This window comes from Malus domestica, chromosome 04 (genome assembly GCF_042453785.1).
Source record: "Malus domestica chromosome 04, GDT2T_hap1".
Lineage (NCBI taxonomy): Eukaryota > Viridiplantae > Streptophyta > Magnoliopsida > Rosales > Rosaceae > Malus > Malus domestica.
This window is the reverse complement of record NC_091664.1, coordinates 23,116,284-23,134,222: the sequence shown is the minus strand read 5'-3', so window position 1 is coordinate 23,134,222 and position 17,939 is coordinate 23,116,284. Positions and strand designations below refer to the sequence as shown.

The 17,939-nt window shown below is 36.5% G+C and overlaps 1 protein-coding gene across 2 annotated transcripts; it reads left to right on the top strand.

Annotated features, from left to right (window-relative positions):
• Positions 1-13,381: 13,381 nt before the first annotated feature.
• LOC103427616 (protein ENDOPLASMIC RETICULUM-ARRESTED PEN3-like) lies at positions 13,382-17,287 on the top strand. 2 transcript variants are annotated; one of them, XM_008365685.4, is made up of 4 exons: positions 13,382-15,047; positions 15,151-15,262; positions 15,372-15,428; positions 16,157-17,287. In XM_008365685.4, the coding sequence occupies exon 1, from the start codon at positions 13,581-13,583 to the stop codon at positions 15,015-15,017; it is 1,437 nt and encodes a 478-aa protein (XP_008363907.1). In that variant the 5' UTR covers positions 13,382-13,580; the 3' UTR covers positions 15,018-15,047; positions 15,151-15,262; positions 15,372-15,428; positions 16,157-17,287. The 2 variants fall into 2 exon arrangements, with proteins under 2 accessions (XP_008363907.1, XP_008363906.1); XM_008365684.4 differs by having other exon boundaries at positions 13,382-15,262.
• Positions 17,288-17,939: the final 652 nt, after the last annotated feature.

Below are 17,939 nucleotides of genomic sequence, written 5' to 3'. Positions count from 1 at the left end.
AAACATTTCATTTGGAAGTTGAAAAACAACTAGAAAAACACATTAAGATTGTGAGATCCAATAGAGGTGGTGAGTATTTTGGCAGGTTCACTGAGGCTGGACAACACAAAAGACCTTTTGCAACTTATCTTGAACAAAATGGCATCATGGCTCAGTATACTACTCCTTGACTCCTCATCAAAATGAAGTTGCTAAACGAAGGAATCGAACCCTGAAGGACATGATCATATCCATTTTGGCACATTCAAAGCTTCCAATGTTTCTTTGAGGAAAAGCATTGAAAACTGCAAACTATATACTAAACTGTGTACCGAGCAAGTCCGTTAACATGGTACCATTCGAAGCTTGGACTGGATGGAAACCGAGTTTTAATCACTTTCGTGTATGGGGTTGTAATGCCGAGGCCAGATTTTATAATCCAACAGAGAAAAAACTTGATCCAAGAACCACCAGTTACAAGTTCATTAAGTATTCTAAGAAGTCTAAAGGGTATAAATTCTATTGCCCTAACAGTCACTCGAGGGTCATGGAAACACATAATGCAAGATTTCTTGAAGATGAGGATGAGATTGACATCAATACATCAGCAGCTACATCCCAAGAGTTTGAAGAAATCCCACTTGACAGTGGGTTACCATGGATTTGCAGCCACTCTCATTATTCCCATGGATTTGCAACCACGTCCTTTTCATGATAATTTATATATGTCCCATGAAGATAAGATAAGATAATAAATGAGGAGCATGTGCCTCATGCAAATGCCCAAGAAAATGAAGTACATGCACCAGTACAACAAACTGAAGAAGATTTCTTGAATGCTCCAGCCACTACAGTCTTGGAATTGAATGTTCGAAAATCACAGCGGGTACGCAAGGTAGTATTGTTGCTTGATTTCGTGTACCTTAATGAGGCAGAACATACTATAGGTGATGAAGACGATCCCTTGTCCTACAATTAAGCCATAACAAATGCACGATCAACGTTATGGAAACATGTCATGCACGAAGAATTGGAGTCTATGGAGAAAAATAATGTATGGAGTCTGGTTCCAAAACCTCCTGGGATAACAAACACTACTACAAAATGGCCTTATAGTGTCAGTAGGTGGCGTCGGTTTAATATAATATAGTGGCAGATAAGATAGTTGCGACACTAACTGAAGATGATGTCGGATTTACTGTCGCTTATAAGCGTCATAAAATGTCTACGTCGCTTTTAAACCGACATAAACATTTAATGTCGCTTATAACCGACATATATTTTAATAATTTTAAATACTAGCGTCGCTTTAAACAAAACAGTGTCGCTTTTAAGTGACATAAAGTATTGGTGTCGCTGTTAAGCGACACAAAGTATTGTTTTTAAATATTTTAAAGCCTGCGTCGGTTATAAGCGACATAGATTTTAGTTTTTTTAAATATCTATGTCAAAATGATAGATTCACTAACACTTAGAATTTATTTATACTTTCATTAAATATAATATAAGATTTTGTGGTATCCACTAGTGTAAATATTTTAAATTGAAGATCGAATTCATTCATTGTATTCATATAGGGTCAAGGAGTGTAGCTGTAAAAATATCATCTAAATCGGAGTTAAAATAATCGTTAAATCGTGATTTTCGTTTATAACCGTCAAAAAGTTTTGTCCCGTTACTTAATCTCTAAATGTTCGTTTTTTACCATTTTTGGCGTATGCGACCTAGAAGCATATATAAACAAGTTTGATGACTGGATCGTTGAAATTAGTTTTGTAGAATGTGTATCCCATCAAAACGATAGATTTACTAACACTTAGAATTTTTTTATACTTTCATTAAATATAATATAAGATTTTATGGTATCCACTAGTGTAAATACTTTAAATTACAGATCGAATTTATTCATTTTATTCATATAGGGTCAAGGAGTGTAGCTATAAAAAATCATCAAAATCGGAGTCCGTTAAATCGTGATTTTTCCTTGATAACCGTCAAAAAGTTTTGTCCCGTTACTTGATCTCTGAATGTTTGTTTTTTGTGATTTTTGAAGTATGCGATCTCGAAGCATATATAAACAAGTTTGACGTTCGATCGTTGAAATTAGTTTCAAATGATGCGTATCCCATCAAAACGATAGATTCACTAACACTTAGAGTTTATTTACACTTTCATTAAGTATAACAAAAGATTTTGTGGTATCCACTTCTGTAAATATTTTAAATTGACAATCAAATTAGTTCATTGTATTCATATAGGATCAAGGAGTGTAACTGTAAAAAATCATCAAAGTCGGAGTTAAAATAGCCGTTAAATCGTGATTTTTCGTTTATAACCGTCGAAAAGTTTTGTCTCATTACTTGATCTCTGAATGTTTGTTTTTTGAGATTTTTGGCGTATACGATCTTGAAGCATATATAAACAAGTACGGTTGGATTGTTGAAATTAGTTTCGTAGAATGCATATCCCATGAAAACGATAGATTCACTAACACTTAAGAGTTTATTTATACTTTTATTAAATATAACATAAGATTTTATGGTATCCACTAGTGTAAATATTTTAAATCGAAGATCGAATTCATTCATTGTATTCATCTAGGGTCAAGGAGTGTAGCTGTAAAAAAATCATCAAAATTGGAGTTAAAATATTAATTAAATCGTGATTTTTCGTTTATAACCGTCGAAAACTTTTGTCTCATTACTTGATTTCTGAATGTTTATTTTTTGAGATTTTTGGCGTATGTGATCTTGAAGCATGTATAAACAAGTTTGACGGTTAGATCGTTGAAATTAGTTTTTTAGAATGCGTATCCCATGAAAATGATATATTCACTAACACTTAGAGTTTATTTATACTTTCATTAAGTATAACATAAGAATTTGTGGTATCCACTAGTGTAAATATTTTAAATTGAAGATTGAGCTCATTCATTGTATTCATATAGGATCAAGGAGTGTAGCTGTAAAAAATCATCAAAATCAGAGTTAAAATAACCGTTAAATCATGATTTTTTGTTTATAACCGTAAAAAAGTTTTGTCTCCTTACATGATCTCTGAATGTTTTTTTTTTTTTTTGTAATTTTTGACGTATGCGATCTCGAAGCATATATAAACAAGTTTGACGGTTGGATCGTTGAAATTAGTTTCGTAGAATGCGTATCCCATGAAAATGATAAATTCACTAACACTTAGAGTTTATTTATACTTTCATTAGGTATAACATAAGAATTTGTGGTATCCAATAGTGTAATATATTTTAAATTGAAGATCAAGCTCATTCATTGTATTCATATAGGGTTAAGGAGTGTAACTGTAAAAAATCATCAAAATCGGAGTTAAAATAACCGTTAAATCGTGATTTTTCGTTTTATAACTGCCGAAAAGTTTTGTCTCGTTAATTGATCTCTGAATGTTTGTTTTTTGCAATTTTTTGCTGATGCGATCTCGAAGCATATACAAACAACTTTGACTGTTGGATCGCTGAAATTAGTTTCGTAGAATTCATATCCCATCAAGTTCAATGGTGTGTGTGTATATATATATTAAGTAGATTTAAATTTATTTATTTTGTACATATAACACTTAAGAAATTGAATGGTATGTATATTTAAGCCGATCCAATGGTCACCAATTTTTAAAATTTAATTTAATATATATAATTATTATAGTTTTTAGGGGTATAAAATTGTTAAATTATTATAGTATTTTTTAGGGTTATAAAATTATAAAATTATAAAATTAATATATATTATTAGGTGGGAAATTTCCGGCTTGTTTTGCACGAGGACATGGATGGAGAAACTTAGTGTCGGTTTTAACCGACGCTAGTTTCATTAAAGCGACGCGAGTTTCATTAAAGCGGCGCTATGTGAATTTCAAAAAGTGTGTCAGAAGTTGGCGTCGGTTTTAACCGACCCTAGTTTCATTAAAGCGATGCTATGTGAATTTCAAAAAGTGTGTCAGAAGTTTGCGTCGGTTTTAAGCAACGCTATGTGAATTTCAAAAAGTGTGTCAGAAGTTGGCGTTGGTTTAAACCGACGCAAAATAAGTACCCATATTTAAACCCCTCTCTTTCCCATTTCATCCGTGCTTTCATTTCTCCCCCAATTTCAGACTTTCTTCTTTTGCTTCCCCATTTCATCTGTGCGTCCCTTTCTTCCTCCTTTTTAGGTTTTCCTCTTCTCCTTCCCCATTTGCTATGGATCACCATTTTGAAGATCAACATTATGAGGAACTCTACTTTGAAGAGGAAGAGGTCAATGGTGGTTCATTTTTAAATTATTATGATTATTAATTTTAGTTTCTGTTTTGTATTCTAACTAGTTTTATGCTTAAATTGAAAATTTATTTTTGTTTCTTGGTTTTTAATTGTTTTTTCTGTATTTATAAGGATCAACTCAACAGAGATACAGACCCTCAATTCTGAATTGGAAGGAACAGCCTTGTTCATTTGATTCGTCTGGAAAATGCATTAGTTATAATTCTAGTGCGTTTTCGAAACATGTAGCGGCAGAGGTTAAAGATTACAGAAATATTTCGATGGTGGCATACTAGAATAAAGAAAAAACAATGGTAAACCTTTCATGATTTATTTTATTATACCTTGAAATTTGTCTAATAAATTCTTTTATTTTTCGGGAGATTGCTGAAAAAAATAACCATAATCGGCAGTTGAAAACTATGAACCACACAACCGGTTCAAAATCTTTTGCAAGAGTTGAGGAAGAATTTGTATGAGTTGTACATTTTTAGGAATTGTAGTTAATTTTAAATTTAATATCTAGTTGGTAGAAATTTTATTTTTAATATGAAGTTTGCTTAAAATTGTTTGTTTTTTCATTGACATATGGTGGGATTTATTTTTATATAATAAATTTTAATTATTATTAATTAAAAACGGAAAATGATTTTTTATTTATTATTAATATATTTCGTGTCGCTTATGAACGACATCATAATAATTATTTTATGTATCCATATGTTATGTAATGTCGGTCAAAACCGATGGTAGTTTGGATATTTTATAATTAAATTGGTAATTAGCGTTGCTTTAAATCGACGTAATGTTGAAGTTTGCGTTGCTTTAAACCGACGTCAGTGTCAGTGTCGCTTTTAACCGACGCTGTGTACTGGCGGATTAAGCGTACAAACTGACACTGAAGCCCTTTTATGACGCTAGCATTAGTGTCGGTATTCCAATCCGACATTACATTGTTTTATGTCGGATTTTTGCTAAATTTTCGACATAAATTGGGTTTCTTGTCGGTTTTTGCTTCGCCATTGATAAGGTATATTGTAGTAGTGAAAGATTGTTGGTTGTAAGTGGGTATTCAAAACAAAACGAGACTCACAAGGAAAGATTGAAAAACACAAAGCAAGGCTAGTGGCGAAGGGTTTTACGCAAAGGGAAGGAATCAACTATAATGAAACATTCTCTCCAGTCTCAACAAAAGATTCCATGAGAATAATCCTCGCTCTCACGGCACACTTTGATTTAGAACTTCATCAAATGGACGTCAAAACGGCATTCCTAAATGGAGATCTTGAAGAAGATATTTACATGCAACGAGCATCTGGATTTGTTGAAAGAGGAAGGAAACGATGGTTTGAAAATTAAATAAGTCTATATATGGCTTAAAACAAGCCTCGAGGCAATGGAACAAGAAATTTGATCAAGTAATGGTAGCTTTTAGTTTTCAAGAGAACAAAATGGATGAGTGTATTTATCTGAAAGTTCTTGGTGCAAAAGTCATATGCATAGTATTGTATGTAAACGATATATTATTAGCTAGCTTCGATATGTCTCTACTACAGTTAACTAAGAGTATGCTCACTCAAAACTTTGACATGAAGGATTTGGGGGAAGCTCGATTTGTATTGGGAATAGAAATTATAAGAGATCGTGCTAAAAAGTCTCTTGGTCTCTTCCAAAGACAGTACATCGATAGAGTTACTAAAAGATTCAACATGGACAAGTGTTCGAATGGAGAATTGCCTATTGGCAAAGGAGACAAACTGAGCAGTGATCAATGTCCTAGAAATGAATTGGAGAATGAGGGGAAAGACAAGCCCTATGCATCTCTTGTAGGGAATCTAATGTATGCCCATGTGTAACATCCCACATCGCCCAGGGGAGTGATCCTTATATGTATATTCCCATCCCTACCTAGCACGAGGCCTTTTGGGAGCTCACTGGCTTCGGGTTCCGTAGGAACTCCGAAGTTAAGCGAGAAGGAGGCCAGAGCACTCCCAAGATGGGTGACCCACTGGGAAGTTGCTCGTGAGTTCCCAAAACAAAACCGTAAGGGTGTAGTCGGGGCCCAAAGCGGACAATATCGTGCTACGGTGGTGGAGCGGGCCCGGGAAGTGGTCCGCCCCGGGCCGGGATGTGACAATTGGTATCAGAGCCTAACCCTGGCCGTGGTGTGCCGACGAGGACGTCGGGCCCCTAAGGGGGGTGGATTGTAACATCCCACATCGCCCAGGGGAGTGATCCTTATATGAATATTCCCATCCCAACCTAGCACGAGGCATTTTGGGAGCTCACTGGCTTCGGGTTCCGTAGGAACTCCGAAGTTAAGCGAGAAGGAGGTCAGAGCACTCCTAGGATGGGTGACCCACTGGGAAGTTGCTCGTGAGTTCCCAAAACAAAACCGTGAGGGTGTAGTCGGGGCCCAAAGCGGACAATATCGTGCTACGGTGGTAGAGCGGGCCCGGGAAGTGATCCGCCCCGGGCCGGGATGTGACACCATGTATGTACAAGATTGGATCTGGCTTTTGCAGTGAGTGTACTAGGTAGGTTTCAATCAAATCTTGGTGCATCTCATTGGGTTGCAGCAAAAAAGGTACTTAGATATCTCAAAAGAAAAAGAGATTTCATGTTAACTTACAGTCATGTAAACAAGCTGGAATTGGTAGGGTTCACGGATTCGGACTTAGCAGGGTGTGTGGATGACAAAAAATCAACTAACAGTTATATTTTTTTGCTAGCTAATGGTGCAGTATCATGGAAGAATGCAAAACAGAAAAGTATTGTGTCTTCAACTATGGAAGCTAAGTTTATAGGGTGCTATGCAGCAACTCAACAAGCGATTTGGCTTAAAAACACGATGAAAGGATTGGAAATCGTTGACAGTGTTGAAAGGCCCCTCAAGTTGTATTGTGACAACAAAGTTGCAGTTTTCTTTTCAAAGAATAACAAGAGGTCTTATGCTAGTAGATTGATGGATGTTAAGTATTTAAAAGTAAGAGATGAAATGAAGAAAGAGACTGTCGAAATTGAGTATATCAACACAAGTTTAATGGTTATTGACCTAATGACAAAGGCCTTACCAGTGGGAGTCTTCAAGAAACATGTTTTCAACACGGGAGTAAGAGAGCTCTTTGATTCAGTTAATGAGTGAGAGTAAGCACTCCATACACTGTCTTGGTTTTGCTTCATTTAATTTTGTTTATTGTTGACAGTTGTTAGTTGCCTTGCAATTCATTATTATTATTGACTTGTTTAAATGGTTGATTATGTTTCTACAAACAACTTTGGTACTAGAATTATTTCAGTTTGTTATGTGGAACTGACATTATGAATAGTCAGTTCTTGACATCATGACTCTCAAGGGTAACATAGTATTTTTTTAAGCTAAATACGTATGTGATCATAGAGTGCAAAGTGCAAAGTGCAAGCAATGCGTGCTTTGTTTTCTATGGTCCTATATTTTTCTTGAAGATGACAAGTTACTAAGAAGGATCAGTTGCAAGCTTTTGTGAACTCAATGATTCTTATAATATTGAGGCATATCATTTACATTCAAGTGGGAGAATGTAAAACCTTGTTTGAATGACAATGAGATTATAACTGGACTACTTGGATGGCGCTTAACCAGTTGTGTTGGTTATGTGAAACACAAGGAGTTTGAGGACCTTAGTACGATAAGAGCCATGGAGTTTTATATGTTGCAGCTGTTCTATTTTGATTCTTATCAAGTATATACTATTATATAGAGTCATGATGGGACTAAAACTTATTAAGAGATAGAGATCATCACTCTTTCTGATAATTGGTTGGACCGAGTGAATCTTTAGCTATATGAGTGGTTATATAAATAGTTGGAGTCCCTGCTTCCTCACACACGATCTTCAATATATCTAAAACCCTATTCACTTAGATAGGAGTATTTCGAGTGTTGGAAGTAGAAGACTTCTTCTTTTGTTTCTCAATGGTGATACCTCCAGGTAAGTTGATCTCTCAGTTTATAAGTTGTTTCTCCAATTTTGTGAATCTGGTATTCTTTGGTAATCCTAGAGTTGTGTTGGTTAGCTACGTTGCTGTAGTTCACTTATTTATATACTGCTTACATCATTTACCCCCAGTTTGTGTAGCTCTCTCATTGGCCAATTTCCAATCACAAGAGAGTATATATACATGTACATATAGCAACTTGTAGCATAAATATGCTGGTCAGGCCGTTCATCAGGTTAATTATGTTGGAAGAAAGTCCTTATCCAGCCTTAATTTGGTCTCTATACTTTTGGGAATGCTTAGGAATCAAGTTATATAACTTAATTAAGACTTATCATGATCGATGTCTTACGGATTGTGCAATTCGATTGTTAATTAGGCTAAACCAATTTTATTTATATATGAACTTAGGAATGTTACAAACAGAATGAGAGATGCAATGAATTGGAGAATTTAGATTAAGGGAAGTAAGGAAATGGCTGTTCAATAGGGGGATTTTTAAGTATTTGATATTTCAAAGGCACTCACACTTTTCAATTTTAATTAACTTTGAGTAAAGTTAAGAAGTAAAATGATTCTCAAAGATTAAGTAAGAACAGAAAAATACAATCAAAGCCGTCCATAATTCTCTTTGAATTCTAATCTATTCTCTAGAGGAAAAATTGTATGCATTCATATGAGTCGATTTCATATTATGTATTTTACCCTATTTTTAGTATATTTTGGTAGAATTTTCATACTTTGCCTTATATTTCCAATATAGGATATTCAAATTCCTCGGAAGCGAAACATGACCAAACGGACAAATTTTGGAGTGATTCAAATTGGATGACATTTGTGAGTCCCTTAGCTTGTTCGTGTCAAAATTTCAGTTTTTCTACCAAGTGGTTATTTTTTGGCGATTAAATAAATAAGCAGTTCGTGATTGCGATTTTTGGAGCCTAAGATGACCTATTTTGGATTAGTGGGCTTTTGAAGAAGTGTTCAAATTATTTTAAGCTTTAAATCCAGCCATTTTGGGCCGGTTCTGGAAGAGATTTGGGTTCAAAACATGGCTGTGCAGATTTTGGACGAATTTGCCTAGCCAATTAAGGATTATGTTTCCTAATTTATTTTAATTTATTTGGTTTCCTAGTTTTATTCTAAGTCCTTTTCTAGTAAGGATTGGATTTTCTATGTAGTATAAATAAGCCATTGGCCATCCCTAGTTCTTCTTCTTCTATGCAAGCTTTGGAGAGAGGATTTTGGTCAAGGCTTAGAGATTTCAAGATTTATACTTTCAAGGTGTTTTCGTTCTTTTTCTATTTCAATAAGATCCTTTTTATTTTAATTATGAATACGTGTAACTAATCCTCTTTGCTAGGGGGAGGCCATGAGCCTTAGCATGAATATGTAGTCTTTTTTAATTTGCTTATGATATTATGCATGCAGGTTTTGAATTATTAATCATCGATTTAAACTATCTATTTATCTTAGTGATTCGCGACCATTAGGATATTTAGAAAAGTAATTTGATGCAATTTTAGTGGAGGAATGTCCCTTAAATTGATTAAGGCTTCTTGTAGTTAATATGTGTAACTTCACTTAGGATGGATGTCACGTCTTAAGGGTTGCATGGTTTTTCAAAAGGTTTCATAAAACTTAATGAGTCTGACATGTTCACATTCGATCTGGACGGACGGGTTGCATGTTTACGTTATATGTTGGAGGTTACAAGTAGGACATACACTAGGAAAACCTAAACTTCAAAATATGCATGTGTAATTCATAAGTAATTGGAAGAACAACGTAAAATTGTTAAGGTGATAGGGGAACCCTAGTGCTTTCTTACTTTAATTTTCAAAAATTGTCTCATTTTTCCTTCTTTAATATTGCAGCTTTTTGTTAACCTTTTTAATTAAATTCATTTTTCTTAATTTAGGTCATTAAATCACATTTTTCCAAAACTTCGTTCTCAATAACTAGTTGAGATTTTGTTTCACATAAATTTATTTAAAATAATCCCTATGGAGAACGACCTTACGTAAGTCAACTATACTATTTTTCTTGCAAGTATTTTAGGTGTTTTTAAAGTGGGTGGTAAAAATCCTATCCCATTCTAATTGGTTTATTCAAAAGTTTTGGGGCAATTTTCCAGACCATCATGTTTGGGTTTATTCTCAACTGACGGCGGGCCGCAGTATCCTGTATTTTGCCGTCGGCCGCCATGATTACTATTTTCAGCAACGTCAGTAGGCAAGAAATCTTCAGCTCACTTTTGCTCTTTATAAGGAGAAGGCATAAAACTATAACCTACCTAAAGTAAGAGAACTAAACCACTAGAGAATATAAGAAAACCTCAAAACTTATAGATAACTTAAAGATAAAAAAATTCTAGAACCTAAAGATGGTATATAGTGCCTCTTGGCCCTAGACTTTCTAAGTAAAAACAGAGAAAAATAACAAAATATCGAAAATATTCTAAAATCTTATATTATTTGGACTCATGACCTGGTTTCAGTTTAAAATGGTAGGTTACTGGCCTAAATCGAATACTTAAACTCAAGTCTACAGTACTGAGACTTCATTGCCGAATTTACATCTTTCAATCTAATTTTCGATCCATTTTGCCAACTGACCTACAACACATTTTTCCCTATTTTTTTGTGCTATGTATGGATATAGAGGTAGGGGAAAAGTGGACCCTTATGACAAGGGCCTATGAATTACTACTGAAAAAATTGGACGGTAACCACAAATTCACTATCAATATTAGCGGAGTATCCATGAATACTCTACAACTGAGGCCACGAAAGAGGAAGCCACATAAATTATGGCCAACAAAGTATTAGACAAAACATTCGTGGAGATTTATGAATTTTTGGCTTATGACTCATTTGGAAAAATAGATGTAACTCTATATTTGATGTGCTCAAATTCATCCCCCTATGTTGGTAATTGTAATGTGGTGAATGCGGCTGTGGAGTGATTTGTTGTAATTTGCAAACAACTTTATGTGACTAAACTTGGTAATAGTAAGTTTTGATATCTGTCAAATCACTGAAGACACCAATAGTCAACTATTCAATGAACAAATTATGCAATATATGATGACATGAGGATCATCTCTGCTATCGGTGATGGCACTGGACACTATATTGGTTTCAAGAGAATTTCTCTCCTTGCGCATAGTGTGTTTAAGCTCATGCTAATAAGCAGGGGTGAGTGAATTTCGATTTTATTCGATTTAAAACAAAAAATATAACCAAACCAAATCGCATTGAATGATTCGGTTTTGTTCAGTTTTGACCAATACCACTATTAAAACCGAACAAAACCAAACATTGTTAATTGGTTTAGTTTAGTTTTGTTCGGTCAACTTAAGCCTATTCCCCCACATCCATAAAAAATGTCCTACGTTTCAAGAGTTTTAATTTTATACAACATATCTCACACATTCCAATTGGACAAAAGATTAAATTTTTTTAACATAAACACTTCCATCAAGTCAACTAGGACTAAGTTTCAATTATATAAAAGATGAAATCTCATGTTTGCAAATGGTTTATTACTTACAAGCTCACATACACCTAAAATACGAATGAATTTTTAATTGTTAATAGTCATTACAATTTCTAATATGTTAACACTTATAATATATGTATGGTTAGATATCCAAATGACCTATAATATATTGACATGTGTAAAATAAATAAAATTACATCTCAAAGATATATGGTTGGTTCGGTTTGATTTGGTTTTGATCGGTTTTAAAAGTATCAAAACCTAACCAAACCAACATAAAATCAGTTCAATTTGGTTTTTAAATTGTTTGACTTTTTTCATGGTCAAAACCAAACCAAGTAAAACGATTTGGATTGGTCGGTTTGGATGGTTCAGTTGGTTTGATGCTCACAAGCATCGAATGAATGTGGGAAGGTGGGAGTTCTTGGAAATAGTAATGTGAATGGCTCATAAGTTTCTATAAGACAAACTTCAACTCTTGGATCCAAACCCAAATATTTATGTTCAATAAAAGACAAAAGTTAGTTATTTGAACAATGAATGTCACCTAATTCTCCACACCTAAATTCAAGACTTTGTTTTTTGTGGTAAATTTTTTTTTTTTTAATTTTGAGTTATGTTATCTTAATTTAATCTTATGAATGTTTTAATCTAAAAAGTTTATATTCCCAACAAAATTCCAAACCGAACAAATCACACCAACTAATCATTCAATCAACCAAACTTCAACATACAAACCAACTAATCAAACTTCAATGCACACACCAACCAAACTTCAATATACAAACCAATCAATCATACTTCAATACCCACATCAACAAAACTTCAGTAACACCAGTCAAAACTAATTAGACAATCACCAAACAATAATAATTTTTCATTTGAGAAATTGCAACACAACATAAAGCTTCATCTTCTTTTTGCTTCCAATTTGAACCTCTTGTAGTTTGTCCTAAAGACATCTTCAAAAAAATTGAGGAAGAAAGTATATGAAAATTATATGAGGAAGAAATTGATTTTGTGTAGATGAATGAACAAATGAATGAGTATTTTTTGAAGTGGATTTGTTTTAAAAAAAAATTTATTATTTTGATCATTGGATTTAAATTTCAGCAGTTGGATCTCTTTTTTTTTTTTTTTTTTTACTGTTGGATTTGATAAAAACAAATATGGACTCTTAGATCAATATCAAAGGCTTGCTAAAAAAATGATTTTGATCCGGATCGTTGATAACCAACGGTCCAGAAATCGAAAGGCGTATTTAAACCCAAGGTTATTATTGGAAAACTAGGGTCCCTGCCATGAGGGGCCCAACCGTCGGCTAGTCAGTTTATATTCAGAAACCCTGTTTTTTTTTAAATGGGACCCACTCAAGATTTGGGTAAGCCAAATTTGGATTTTGATTTGGGTCCAAACCCAAATGTTTTAGGTCTGGGTCTTAACTTTGGGTGACGTGTTTTGGGTTTAAACCTAAATATTTGGGTTTGTCTCCAAGGTAGGAGTTGGTCTAACGTGAGCTTGAAAGATTGGTTTTGGTTAGAAAGTGGGCCTATAATATGGGCTTGTACCAAAAACAATCAGATCCACAATGTAGCCCAATCATAACTCGTGGGCGGAGCCCAAGAGTTTTGGGACACAAGCTCCAATTCAAAATGACAAAAAAGGGCTTTCTTTGGATTTTTGCAGGCAATCACACAAACCAACAATTAAGTAAATTCATAAAACAAGAAGGGTATTAGTGTCAAGAAAAGCATAAAACTTTCCGTCGCTTTGCCGATCGCTCCCGCCTCGCAGCTATCCAGAAAGTCCCCGTGAAGTTGAAGACCGTGAAACATCTTCAACCTCACGCGGCCTCGTAATGGATAACGGAAATTCCCAGACTGCCCCTGGGCCCCACACCGACGACCGCATCAAGCTCAACGTCGGCGGCAAGTACTTCGAAACGACGTTAAAAACGATCCAGGCAGGCGGACCCGACTCTCTCTTAGCCGCCCTATCGAACCGCTCCACCGACGACCCGAACCCGGTTTTCATAGACCGGGACCCGGAGATATTCTCCGTCATCCTCTCGCTTCTCCGATCGGACAGCCTCCCTTCCACGGCTCGCCGATTCTCCAAGCAGGAGCTCGCCGATGAAGCCCTCTACTACGGCATCGAGTCGCAGCTCAAGTCGGTGATGTCGCCGCCTCCTTTTTCTGGAATCGACGCCTCAATTGTCACCACCGTCCAACCCGCCTCCGATGGCCGTCCTTCGGCGATCACCGCAGGGGACGACGGCTCCGTTTGGATCGCCCATGGCGGCCAGATATCCAGCTACGATTGGAATCTCAGCCACGCCAGTACTATCCGTACGCATTTGGAGGACATAACCTCGATTTGCCGAGTGTATCCTGATATCGCCGCTGTAGGATCCGAATCCGGTGCAGGACTCCACTTCTACGATTTCTCAGGCGTGCGAAACCTGGGGTCTATTCACTGGACCGACCCGGAAGATCCCAGAATCTTCAAGGCGCGAGTCACCGCCATTGCTGCCTCACCGAGCTCTGTCTTCGCGTCGTTTGATTGCCCCCGCAAAGAGAATTGCATACTCGTGATCGACAAATCGACTCTCAAAATCGTATCCGAGCTGAGCCGGCAGCCGGGAAGCTCGGCGAAGAACCTGGCCGTTGGAAAGCTGAGGTGGCTTCCTGAGACGGGCTTGATCGTCGGGAGCTCCGTCACATGCGGCGCCTTTGGGTACTCTGGTTATATCCGTTTGTGGGACCCGAGGTCGAATGAGGTGATATGGGAGGCGAACGAACCGGGTTCAGGCCGGAGCAGTCGCTTCGGGGACTCATTCGCCGACGTGGACGCCGACGTTGAGGAGTCGACTCTGTTCAAGTTGTGTTCAAAGTCCGGCGATTTGGCAGTGGCAGACTTGCGTAAATTAGGGGATGATCCGTGGGTATATTTGCAAGACAAGAACCCAAGCTTGAGGAACGCCGGCGGAGACGGGACGGATGGCGATAGCAATAGGGTGGTTAGGTGTTACAGAAAGCAAGTGTTTGTGGGGAGGGAAGGTGGGTTGGAGGTTTGGTCGAGGGTTGCAGAAGCAGAAAGCAGGGTGGAAAGAGAAAATGGGGTTTGTGAGGGGTGGTATAGGAGGAATTTTGTGGATAAAGAGGAGGATTCCGAGAGAGGGGTTATAAAGAAAATCGAAGGCGGCGGAGACAGGCTGTTTGTTATTCGGGAAGATGTTGAGGGTATTGAGGTGTGGGAAAGCTCTCATTCTTCCCGTGCGATTTCGGTGTTGTGATTCCAATGGAGGCTCTGTAAATTACAGACTGTAATGTCAATTGTGTTTACTGTATTGCTACTTTTTCACATTTTCTGCATATTGGTATCGCGAGACATTGTCTCTGATTTCATTTGATTTCTTCGTTACATAGATGAGTATTTCGGACATTGCATTTACCTGGTCCTCACCCGTAACCCTGGTAACCCTCTACATGATTCGGAGCTTTTGAATTGGTTAATTTCGGATGCTTCCATATTCATTGTGTAAGCACGTTTATATTCCATCATTCCAATTCTAATCAACAATGCTGCTCTGTTTTCGTTTGCTTATCGGTGTCATCACTTCACTTTCTCGTTGTTGGTATAATTGCAGCAGTGGAGACCAGCTATCGTGGACACGCATCGTCAATAACTTGTTTCCGATTTGATGGTAAGTAAAGTTTGATTTTCTTCGTCTTGACCAACATTTTAGATTATTCTGTAAGGCTGATTACGGTTTTGCCATGCTATTTCCTTTGTCATGTAGTATTTGGGTGATGTTGAAGCTATTATGCCTCTTGACATCCAATGAGGATCGCTTAACAACTAGAATTAGTGTTGGTTTTTGGTTTGGTTTTTTCTATGCTCACACTATGTAGCAGTTCTGTCTTCTGCTTTCGTACCTGCATAATATTGTTTGCGTATACGATGAAAACGTACTTAAAAGTGGTATGGAAGCTTAACTTCACACACGCTACTACAGTCTTCAGTGCAGTTACACACTTATATAATGTTTTAATTGTGTTCTCCGTCCAATGTGTTCACAAGCCCAATCTGTATTGCAATTCTTTCTTCTTTTTTTTCGCTTTCTTGTTTGTCTTTAGTACAGAAAGTTTCCCTTAATGGCTCAGATACAAATTTGATACCACTCGTAGGAACTACTAAGTTGCAATAATCCCCAATTAGGCACATGCTTGCAATACACGCAGGAATAGAACTTTTATGGCCTCTTAGAATTATGATACTGTCCGATATCATTTCTACTGGTTTCTTTTGTCTTACTTGTCATTGTCTAATTTCATCATTCTTTTAGTTTCCTGTAATAATTACAAATTGAAGGAACTTGCCTCAAATTTGTGAAACTTCTCACACCTGAGGACCAAAACTTTTGTCATGCAGGGTTTGGAATTTTTTTTTCAACGTCAATACCACCAGTATCATTGCTAAAGCTACGGCCACCTGCAGTGTGAAGGATCCTGATTGTGCCTAGTTGACAAACAGAAAATCCTCTTCCACATGGGACAGACTGAAGCCATAGTATGCCAATTTCCAAGTGACAAACCTCTCTAATTCACAGATGACAAAACCAATCTAGTTAGAGCCACAACACTAGCTTACTTTAAGTGTCGTCTATTAGGTTGGATGCCAGAGAAATTATGGTGACGGCAATCTTGTCTTCCAAGGTCAAAGATGCTTTGTTGCACGTGTAGCCTGCGCCTTCAAGGTTGCTAACAATTTTGTATGCACATGTAGCAGGCAAGCTTGCTAACAATTTTGTTTAGGGTATTTGTAGCCTGTGGCTTCAAGGTTTTTCCATAAGCGCTCCCGAGGTATGCTCCTCTTTTACAGTAAAAGGATGATGGCGGTCTTCATTTGGAGCCTCTCACACATGGCCTCAACCTATATTACCAGCCGAAACCCTAAAGCAACAATGAGAAGGCTAGACGGAGACTTATGCAGTCACTGAAGTTGAAGAAACTTCAGTCATCTTGCGCTCATCATCCGCATCATTTGGGGAGCTTATGTTCTTCTGGAAATGATTTGTCTCTTAAGCATGCCACCGTGTGTTATTGCTCCACAAGCAGATGCTCGGGAAGCTAGATGGTTACGAAAATGGATGATCAGCAAGATCTGCGAGACTATTCTACAACTGTGTTCTGAGTTAATTCCTCAACGAGCAGGTAGACAATTTACTCACTAAGAAGAGGAACTTTGAGACGCAGGTGAGATTAGTGAAAGAGGCAGCTAAGTTGGTCCCGACTTTCAGAAACGCCGCAGACGGGGGTTGTTAGATGGTTATTATTGGACGTTGGCCGTGGTGAGACTTCATGGCACACACTTACAATTCTGAGATGGGTTATAAGGAAACTTTGAGGCGTTTGTTAACTCAGATATTTGACGTTGCTGTTACATTTAGTGTGTAATTGTGAATAAAGTAGTGAATCATTTGATGATACTGCACAATGCTTTTGCTGTTGCCCATCTTAATGGCTATTGTTGATGAAATTATTAACGTCAATCTTTCATGTTTGAGTGCGCCTATTGTAATGTTTTCAATAAAACTTCGATCGAAGTCTCATTTAGAAGTGTCTTTTTACCGTATTGCATAATAACCATAAAGTATAAGATTAAGATTAAGATTAAATTAACAGTAAAATTAAACTTTATCAATAAACCACATCTAATAATCAAACCCTTAGCATCGGGCAATCTTTCTTCTATGTAGGGATATTGATTTTGAAGTTTTTGATCTTCAAACTAAGATATGGATCGATTTATGTAACATTTTTTATTTTGTTTGATTTCAATTATTTTATGAGCCCAAGCAAAAATTCAGTCGATGTTTAAGAACTTACTGCAGTCAATATCTCATTGTTGAGTGTTAAAAGCGTTTACTTCAGGAATTTGGCTTCTTTCTTGTTGAATTTGTGGTAAGTCAGTAGCATGAGTAAAAATCATGTTATTAAAAAATTAATTGGCAATTTATATGCACTTAAGAAGTTTAACATCGTGAGAAATTTTATGAAAACAATTATATCTTCGATTTTATCTGCACTTAAGAAGTGCAACATATGAAGCTTATACTGTTATACATGCAAAAATAACAATATCAATCTTATAAATCGTTTTAGATGAAAATTACAGAATGATAAGGCGATGAGAAATTTAGAGAGAGACAAAG

Bases quoted from the DNA above. Each gene is read 5' to 3' on its own strand.
- LOC103427616 (XM_008365685.4), top strand. From the start codon at position 13,581: ATGGATAACGGAAATTCCCAGACTGCCCCTGGGCCCCACACCGACGAC.